The 10,474-nt window shown below is 37.9% G+C and overlaps 1 protein-coding gene across 1 annotated transcript; it reads left to right on the top strand.

Moving 5' to 3' along the window:
* Window positions 1-511: 511 nt before the first annotated feature.
* Window positions 512-9,400, top strand: olfml3b (olfactomedin-like 3b). The gene is made up of 3 exons (XM_067432134.1): window positions 512-961; window positions 6,997-7,282; window positions 8,381-9,400. Exons 1-3 carry the CDS (start codon window positions 860-862, stop codon window positions 9,163-9,165), a joined length of 1,173 nt encoding a protein of 390 aa, XP_067288235.1. The 5' UTR covers window positions 512-859; the 3' UTR covers window positions 9,166-9,400.
* Window positions 9,401-10,474: the final 1,074 nt, after the last annotated feature.

The following is a 10,474-nucleotide window of genomic DNA, read 5'->3' as shown; positions in this document are numbered from 1 at the left end:
ACATTTTTGTTCATTTTGGGGCTCTGGAAAAGCCTAGTGTATCAAGTATGAAACTCAACAAAACATTGAGGACATGTTGCACCTTGCATGATTACTGAAATTAAAATAACTAATTTATTTTAAAATAAATTTAAATAACCTTTATTTCAGTTTTTGATTTCTGAGGCAGTGAGCTTTTTTTGCTTACTTGCAAAAACGAAGACAATGTTTCCGTACCCTATGCTGTCTAAATTTCAAATCAATTTCCATAGAGTGTATTGCACCACAGACCACAAAACACTATAAATGTTTCGGTGGTTGCAGTATGTTCTCACACTTTAACTGATCACTGTGAATGATCCTCATGAATTTCGTTTTCTCCACACTGAAACTGTGCCTACAGTGAAACACTCCATGGTTTACACTAGACTGAAATATGAGTCAGTGTTGGGAAATTGTCTCATGTTATGCAACAGATTGAATGTGAGCCGTGCTGTTCGTCCAAAGAAAATAAAGCTGAAAAAGAATGAAAAGGGCAAGAACATCAGTACATTTTTCTTGTTTATGTCAAACTGGGCTATCGAGTAATTTCCATTTTACATGTTTGAGGTAAATCACAAATGTAAATCATAGGTAAACGTGAATAATAAAAAAAATGGTCATTAGTAGTTCTCTGTTTTACCAGAGAAGGAGATGGGGGTAATCCAGCTCTCCAGAGAAAGAGCTGCTCCAGATGTTTTAGGCTCCTCCTCTCGCTCTGTTCTTTCTCTAAACATTCCAGCCAACTTGGTGCCTCTGCATGAGGGCTTTTCCACTCCGCCTGTCATAAACACATACTCACACACTCACCATTTCCAAGCAGTCTCCTCCGGTCTTTAAGATGAGAGCCCTCCAGCTCCTTGTCCTCGTTCTTTTTGGCCTGGTTGGGGCACAGCAGCAGGCCCTTATGGACTACTTGGAGAGAAGACTCCTTGCCATTGAGGTAAGAACAATAATACTCTCCCAGTCAGACCCGGGCCTCCAGATATAAGCAGACATGGAGTTTTAAGAAGAGTGAAGCTAAAGAAAAAGACAACAGACTGAATTGTGGATCTGTTTAAGGATATGGTGCAATTACTTGCTAGTAGGTCTTTAATACTTACTCTGAGCATTAATTATCATTATTATTTAAAAAGGTCCCCATAGGAGTGAAGCGTCACAGAACATTTGGCAGTAGAGTACAAGTGGGCTAAAATGTGATATAATGATCAAACAAATATGTATATGTAAAAGAGCTTCAATGGTGTTCTATAGGGTCTGGTTCTTCACTCAATTTTAACACCAAAAAAATTCTATATATTAGAAATGTCTTAAATGATTACAATATAATTTAATTTTCTAGTGATTAATATGTTTACAAGCTGGTTAATTCATAAAATTACATTTTTACTGTATATAGCAAAGGTCACCATACATATGCATATATTTTGCATATAACATGATATTGTGCCCAAACTTACTCAACGTGATAACTGTAGTATAGCATGCCAGACAATCACAGCGGCATAAAAACAGACGCGCACACTATCTCTATTCCCTTCTCATTGAGTCAGTCACCTGATCTCCCTCTGTGTCTTGGATTCAGTCACACAAAGGAAATTTTCCCTTGTTTTCTCCCTGTGCTGACTCTGCACATACAGTTCTCAGGCAAGTCATTCTGTGTGATTATACTAAAACACACTTTGCTTCTTCTTTCCTTCCACTGAGTCACAAATTCAAAAAAGAACATTTGCTGCCAAAGGTTGATCCATCTGCAGCGCAAATGAGGCTGTTCCGATGCCAAAGTCTTCATGAATTCCTGCAGCTGTCAAGGGAGGGCTTATAGTTGAATAATTTACACTCATGAGGCTGTCTGACTCAGTATTTAGTGTGCTCGAGTTCACGATTTAAAATGTATGATTGCTTAGCCCTTAGAGCATGAATGTGTATAAAAGCTATCTGAAATCAATGTCTGAATGCATTTTCTAAAATAGTATCAGTCAAATAAAATGCATTTGTTCACAAAACATATTGTTCAAAACAGCTAATGTTAATGCTAATGTTTTTAATGTCTTAGTATCTTCTTGCATTAGTCACAGAGGAGTAGAATTGGTTGATATAGTTTACATTAGATGTTGACCGGCATTAGTTTTTTACCGATAACGATACCTACACTCACTGTAAAAAATAAACTGTACTGGCAGCTTTTTACCGGACATTTTATTTCCGTTAACCCTAAAACACAATGTGATTAAGTTTAAAATTAAATAAATTAATACAGTACAATTATGTCCTATTTTTACAGACTTTTTTTGGACCACACTGGTCGATAACCGATTAATCATCTGATTTAAAAAAAAAAGGGATACTGAATAAAAAATAAAAATAAAATAGTGCTGAACCTTAATAAATAAAAAACTTAACTAAACCATGAAAATGTAGCCTACTGTACTTTTTAAATACAAATTAATATGAATTATACCTTGATCATTCATGTTAGTTCAGTGCATAACTGATGTTAAGAGATATAACTTTAAAATGTAAAAAAATTGGTAAGTTTTGAAATTTTTTTTTAAAAATTGTATTAACCTTAGCTAATGTAACAGATGTAGCCTACTCTTAAAGTTACAACTTCATATAAACCAAACAGTCATGCTTAATGATCTTTAATATTTAAATATCTATAAAGGCCATAGCATTGTAAAATTATTGTATATTGTGTCTATACTCCGTACATGAAAAATATGAAAAAAATATATATATCTTTTGGATGCGTTTCTGATATGTTAATACAATAGGCCTGGGACATGGCCTGGGCCTGTTTCTCTCGGCTGCACGAACATATCAATTTGCTTTCTCAAAGCATTAACTTCGCTGCATAATGAATGCATAAAAGCGACCAGCTGGATATAAGCAAATAAGTATTTGGTAACAATCGTGAAATTAAACATTTGGGTGGGTGGGTCAGACTTGCGTGTTTTTGACACACTGTTTAAACAACTAGTAGGCCTACTAATTTTAGCACCCTCTCAGCCTCAAACATACTGTTGTTGTCCACTAATGCAGCATCTAGTCAACAAATTAATGAGGTCTACTTTATACTGAAATGAAAACATGTACTGTATTGTACTGTAGGCTACATACCGTTTATATGTTTTAAATCCATTCTGAAATGTCCTGCTCTGTCCAGCACGCAGCGTCACGTGGCAAAACAAACTCCAAGCGGTGTAAATAATAGTTTTTATTTCGCCTCTAGAGGCCGCTCTTGTACTTTATAATAACTAGAGAGATGCACCGATACTACATTCCGATACCGGTAGTTTGATTTTCTTATGCAAAAGAAACCTCTCCCAAATAATGTTGCAAACTATACAGATAACCCTCTCATTTGGTACACACTATGGTTGCAATTAACAAAAAAAAAGAAAAAAAAAAAGGCTAAACTGCTATTTATTTTCAGATGGCTAATTAGGCTACAACCAAATAAAAAACAGAAATGTCAAAACTCAACTGCACATTTCTAAGGTATTTTTCATAAGCATTTGCCTTTATGACAAATGTATTCAATAATTAAAAGTAAGTTCCCCTCTAGTGTTTCTTTATTGCTGCTAACTAACAAACTGCACATCAGATGACTTACCTGAGGTAGGCTAAACAGTAAACACAATGTTAAGTTGTATGAACTACAATTTGCAAATACAATTGTTTACAAGCTGTTTTATTGACTTCTTTCCATTGTTGAAACACTGATTGAGTGAAAACATATAATTCGTATTTCGGTAAGTTGTAGGCCTACAGTCACTTTCAACAAATGCCTACCACTATGCATGTTTTTCGAGGCTTGTATTAAAGTGGAAGAGATGACTCGCGATCCACACTGTAGCTTGAACTGATTATTTAGGAGCATCAAAATGCCATTTATTGTTTGAATTTCGTGATAAAATGGACATCATTTGACAGATTCCTCTGATTACACCCAGGGGCGAAGCCTGGCTCAGTAGTCAGGGCACTGATCAGGGAGTCCGCCCATTGACTTAAGTCCTAATCAGTGCCCTGACTAGTGAACTATAGGGAGCTGATTGAAATGAATTAGAGACCTTTTATGTTAGGTTATATTTAAATTTGTTGGTTTATTGTGAAACAGTGGCAGCACTGGGTCTTTAATGGGAAACACTGAATCAATGTTTAGCTGACAAATGTGTGAACAAATGATAAAAAGTAAAAGGGTTACTTCAGTGATTAGCATATGGCTTTGTATCAGTAGAAACCCTGAAGTATATTCAAATGATTGTGCTCCCCCTCCTCATATCCCCCTGAGACAAGAGATTTATGCATTTTATTTCTGGAAAAAAAATCCTCCTATGACGCAAATGTCGCCAATTTGCTTCATGGGAGGAATTTTTGGCCAGAGGGTAAAGACTACAGCCAGCAGAGGGAGCTATTTCCACATGTTTTCAACTCACACATGGGGGATGGGAGATCGCACTCATAGCTCAGCTCGCAGCCTCAGGCATTCATGGAAACGGTGTGGCCGGAGGAGCAAAGTGAGTGTTTCAACTTCTCAAATTAATTCCTATGAAAGTTAAGCTTCCAAAGGCATGAACTGAAAATGCTCCAGACTGAACACGCGCTGTGAATCTATCGAGGGCGGTCGCATTTACCTCAGCGCTCATGACTAGAGCTCATTCAGCTCATCACGAATGTATGCAATTTGACTCCTGCAGTTTGCGCTGTGTGACACTCCCTCAATCACATATTGAACAGACACGTTCGGTTTTTAATTGTAGTGTCTGTTCTCTAACGGAACTGATTTTATGAAAATGAATGCGGTCGCGGTGGGAAAGTGAAAGTAATCCAGTCACAGTGGTTCAGTAGGGGGCTTTGGGAGTGGCCTTGTAGGGCAGCGAAGCATTCTGGGAATTGTTGTCTTTCATCCCCATGAGACAAAAATACATTTTCTGTCTTTTCTCAGTCTAGAAAGCTCCAAATAAAAAAATTATTTCACATTTCTACTATATTAATGACCCAGTTAAAATACAGTTAGCCGGCCGACATCTCTAATAATAACATCAGACCCTTCTCAGCCACTCCAGCAACTGACACAACTTGGAAAACTATATGGACAGTTCCAGCAATCGGTTACCTGTGCTGATTAATCAGCAAAAATAAATAAATCGATTGACCTCTAGTATACCTGTTGCGGCAATAATAAATAAGAATTAATGCCCTATTCCAGTAGGCTATACTGTATGCTGACAAAGTTGTATATACAGCTCTGTAAAAAAAATAAGAAACCACTGCAAAATTATCAGTTTCTCTGGTTTTACTATTTATAGGTATGTGTTTGGGCAAAATTAACATTTTTGTTTTATTCTATAAACTACTGACAACATTTTCCCCAAATTCCAAATAAAAATATTGTAATTTATAGCATTTATTTGCCGAAAGCAACAACTTGTCAAAATAACAAAAAAGATGCAGTGTTGCCAGACTCGAATAATGGAAATAAAATAAGTTTATATCATTTTTAAACAACACAATACTAATGTTTTAACTTAGGAAGAGTTCAGAAATCAATATTGTCAATCAATATCTGATTTTAAATTACAGCTTTAATGCATCTTTGCATGCTCTCCACCAGTCTTTCACATCGATGTTGCGTGACTTTATGCCACTCCTGGTGCAAAAATGTACGCAGCTCAGATTTGTTTGATGGCTTGTGACCATCCATCTTCCTCTTGATCACATTCCAGATGTTTTCAATGGGGTTCGGGTCTGGAGATTGGGCCAGGGTCTTGATCTGGTGGTCCTCCATCCACACCTTGATTGACCTGGCTGTGGCATGGAGCATTGTCCTGCTGAAAAAAACAGTCCTCAGAGTTGGGGAACATTGTCAGAGCAGAAGCAAGCAAGTTTTTTTCCAGGACAACCCTGTACGTGGTTTGATTCATGTGTCCTTCACAAAGACAAATCTGCCTGATTCCAGCCTTGCTGAAGCACCCCAGATCATCACTGATCCTCCACCAAATTTCACAGTGGGTGTGAGACACTGTGGCTTGTAGGCCTCTCCAGGCATCCGTCTAACCATAAGATGACCAGGTGTTGGACAAAGCTGAAAATTGTCATCCTATGGTTGTTGAGTGACATTCTAATGAGTTGGCGGTCATTCCGGTCAGTGGAGAATCGTTTTTGCCCTCTGTCTGTAGCTTTGTTGTACCCCATGTCTGCTGCTCGACCTTGTTCTTATGAACCACCGTCTTTGAAATTTTAAGGAAGGAAGCAACCCACTGCATGAAAACAATATCTGCAGTATCCCTCTGCCAGTAAAGCCTGAATTGAACCCTTCTTTTCCTCACTCAAAACTTTCCTTTTCATCTTTTTTGGCATGGTCAATAGTTATTTTTTAGTTTTCTATTACTTTTGAGGTGCTGGTAACACTGTTTTTGCCATCCAGCTGGTCCTACTGCAAGAGGATAGTGATGACCACAGAAGTGTTTTTTTTTTAAATAGTTTTCCTTATTAAATAAGATTTGGTTCAGGTGATCACCTAATCAGCACCTCATTCAATAGAATGAGGTGTGCCTGTGTTGGAATTCAACAGACATTGGAATGGAATGGCTTTCATACTTGTAGAGATGCTGATTTAAGAAAAAATCTCAGTGGTCTCTTAATTTTTTCCAGAGCTGCATTTAAATAGGCTATATCCAACCGTATGCTTTGCTATATTGTAATAAATACTATATGTTTGTAAAGTTGGATGTAGGCTATATATATATAACTTTTGTATAACTTTTTAAAGCAATTGCGTGGCAACATAATGTGGTTGCCAGAAGAACCATTCACATTTATTTTAACATACTATCCCACAACAAAGATAATTGCTCGCCTTCAGTTCATCATATTATTTAAGATGCCACTTTAACAGACTAACTCTGACTAACTCATATCTCTTTTACTGAGGCTCTTGGGGCTTGTTTTTGTTTATTTCTCCATTGGCAGGATCGCATCTCCTTGTGGCATGAGCAGACCAGCCGCTACGCTTCTGAGCTGCGCGAGTTCAAGCAGCAGATGGTGGCACAGCTAGAGGGCCTGGACAAGAGCAAGGAGGCGCTGCGGAGCGAGTTGGACACAGTGGGAACACGCGTAGATCGCGTGGAGAGAGAAATGGACTACCTCGAAACACAGAATGGTGCGCAGCCTTGCGTGGACGTGGACGACAAGCTGGTGGAGCAGCAGGTGACGGTTGTCAAGGAGAGGAACAAAGCCAAGTACGCCAAACTTACAGGTAAAGAGCTTTAGGTAACATTCCACATGCTTAGATACCGGTGATGTTTGATGGCATGAGCCATAGCTGGCCCATTCTACAAGTTATCTCTGGAATCCCAGTGCATTAGAGACACAAAAGCCATGTTTTTGTTGTGAGAACTATTACATATGTTAGAGATTTTATCTAACATAAAATAACAACATTAAAACATAAAATTGTGATTTTATTTACAAAAAATAGCACATGCAGACAATATAGTCTGTTGAATTGAGAGTATACAACTAAAACATTTTTTTGACATAATGACATAATTTGGACAAAAAAAAAAGATCTAATTTTTTTTTTTACTCAAACCTGCAGGCTAAGTAATAAGAAATGATCAAAAATGTATTTAATTTGTGGTGAATAAGTTTATCAATAACTGCAAAGTAACATTTGGTTCTAAACTAGCTAACCACTATAACCTTTACTAATTCTGCCATTTCTTTTTACGACACTGTCTCAGGGTTGAAAAAACTCCTAGAAAACGAATATTAAACATAATTGTGGAAAGTGCCAGCAACACTTCGAAGATTCAGTTTTGAGAAGCTCTTATAAGTGAAACGAGAAAGACAGGGAAGAGGGTTCAATCATATCAAGCTCTGAGCTATCGCAACGTGACAGAGTTTAATACATAATGCATTAAATAGTGGGTCTAATGTTCCCAAAGTCCTCATTTTAAAAAGCACTTAGAGGTACTAAATAAAATGTATTATTATTCCATCATTGCGAGAGTAATTATACTGCTGGAGGACAAATCATGATGCTTTCCTCTACACTTCAGCAGCTCTATATTGCCTTTTCATAGCAAAACGCCACAAACCTGATTAACTGTCATTAGTGCACTGCGCATTCCCATTAGGGTTTAGCGTTAAATCAGGCTTTAGTGGAAAGCAAATATTGGTATTCTAATTCAAGCAAAAGATGGATCTCAGAGGAAATGACACGAATATTTGATGATTAACAAATGACAGGCTACTGAAAGGAGAATTTGTTAGCCAAAAATGTAATAGAATATTTAAAGGGATAGTTCATCCAAAAATAAAAATGATTTTGATTTTCCATTTATACGTTTAGACTGTGGTGACATGATCTCCAGCATCAAAGCCATGAAGATCCTCAAGCGAGTAGGCGGTACTAAGGGAATGTGGACCAAAGACATGGGAAGTGCCACTGGGAAGGTGTACATCCTAAATGGAACAGAGGATAACACAGTGTATGAATTTGGTACAGTCCGTGAATTCACGTCCTCCCAAGGCACTTCTGGGGCCACCAGCGTCCAGCTCCCTTCGGACTGGCGTGGTATGGGCCATGCGATCTACAACAACCACCTTTACTATCTGAAGAAGGGTGATGAGATGAAACTAATAAAGTTTGATCTTCAGAAGAATATAGTTGCAGACAGTGCTGTGTTTCCAGCTAAAAACCAGCTTCCAGCATACAGCCTGAATCCAGAGACCTTCATCGATTTAGCAGTGGACGAAGAGGGTCTGTGGGCCATCTACGCCACACAGGAGAATGAGCGGCACATCTCTTTAGCCAAGATAGACCCTAAAACGCTTGACATTGAGCAGATGTGGGACACCCCTTGTGTGAGGGAGAATGCTGAAGCAGCGTTCGTCATCTGTGGTACTGTCTATGTGGTCTACAACTCCAAACTACCCAGCCGTTCCCGCATTCAGTGCGTGTTTGATGTCAGTGACATGGTGACGAACGATGACGCTCCACATGTATACTTTCCCAAACGATACGGCACTCATGCCAGCCTCAAATACAGCCCAGTGGAGCAGCTGCTCTACGCTTGGGACGATGGCTATCAAATCCTCTACAAACTCCAAATGAAAAAGAAGCTGGAGGTGTAGAAGGTGTACTGAAGTCTGAAGAAAGAAGAGCTGGAGAGGAAATGCCCATGTTATTGGCTTGCTTTTTCTTATGCAACCCGGCTTCAATACATTTTGCTTTGTAGTTACACAAAGAGCACACCATATGATTGATTGGACACGTTTGTTTACTAGAAATGAATGTACAGGGCTCAAGAAAGAACCATTTGAACTTAGTTTGCCTGGAGCAGAACTAATAAAATGATTTTATATTTTACGTTGATGTTAATGTTAGTCACACAATTCACATAGCAACTTGAGGAACACAGCAACACTATTACACTAATATCAATATTTAAAAGGTACACTATGCAAGTTTTGGCCTTCTAGTGGTTAAAATGCGTACGCATGTACGCAATTTCCAGCAAAAACCATCCCGCTTGGTCTAAAATATGAACACTTTAAACTTAAAATAGTTAATCAGGGTAAGACAAAACACGTTTTGAAAGAAGGATTGATGACGGTACTGACTAATTATTTTAATCATTCAATACATCATGAAACCTTAGGCTACAAAATATATAAAAGACATAGTAATACATAGTAAGTAGTAATACTTTCAGCAACATCAGCCAAATAACTGACCTCTGGATGGAGCAATTATCCAATCAGAATCAGGTATTCATAAGAGGCGTGTAAACAGTGTTCACACAGAATACTTTTTTTTTTTGCATTCCACTCCCATTTTTTTTCTGTCTTGTGATCATTTACACTTGATAGTGGAATAAAAAAGCATGTCGAAAGCGTTTTTAGAACGCTTCAAACATGTACTTCTAGCACTGTTTTTCCAGCATTGAAAAACAATGTAAACATAGCAGTGGAACCTGCGCACATGACACAGCATTCCAAAAACACAGTACTTAAAGGTGCAGTGTGTAGTATTAATGAGGACCTATTGACAGAAATGCAATACAATATACATAACTGTTTTCAGACTTTACATAATAAACCATTCTGTTTTTATTCCCCTTGAATGAGCCATGTCTATTTACATTTACTTACATTACTTATTTCCCTAACAGTGAAGTCACCATTTTGTGACGCCATGTTTCTACAGTAGCCCTAAAGGGACAAACTGCTCTACAGAGCGCTAGCTACTCTTGCTGTCGGCCACCGTATTCGCAACCTCACCACTAGATGCCGCTAAAATTGCACCTTTACATAAAAAAACTACTTAAAAAAATACATCTTTAGACCTTTTGTTTTTTTCCCCCATTCCACATGTTCTATGTTAACTGGCCTTAATCATCAATTTAACATTTAACAAAGAATGAAAGAAGAACAAAATATA

Source organism: Pseudorasbora parva, chromosome 22, assembly GCF_024679245.1.
Source record: "Pseudorasbora parva isolate DD20220531a chromosome 22, ASM2467924v1, whole genome shotgun sequence".
Lineage (NCBI taxonomy): Eukaryota > Metazoa > Chordata > Actinopteri > Cypriniformes > Gobionidae > Pseudorasbora > Pseudorasbora parva.
This window is presented reverse-complemented; position numbering and strand designations above follow the sequence as displayed.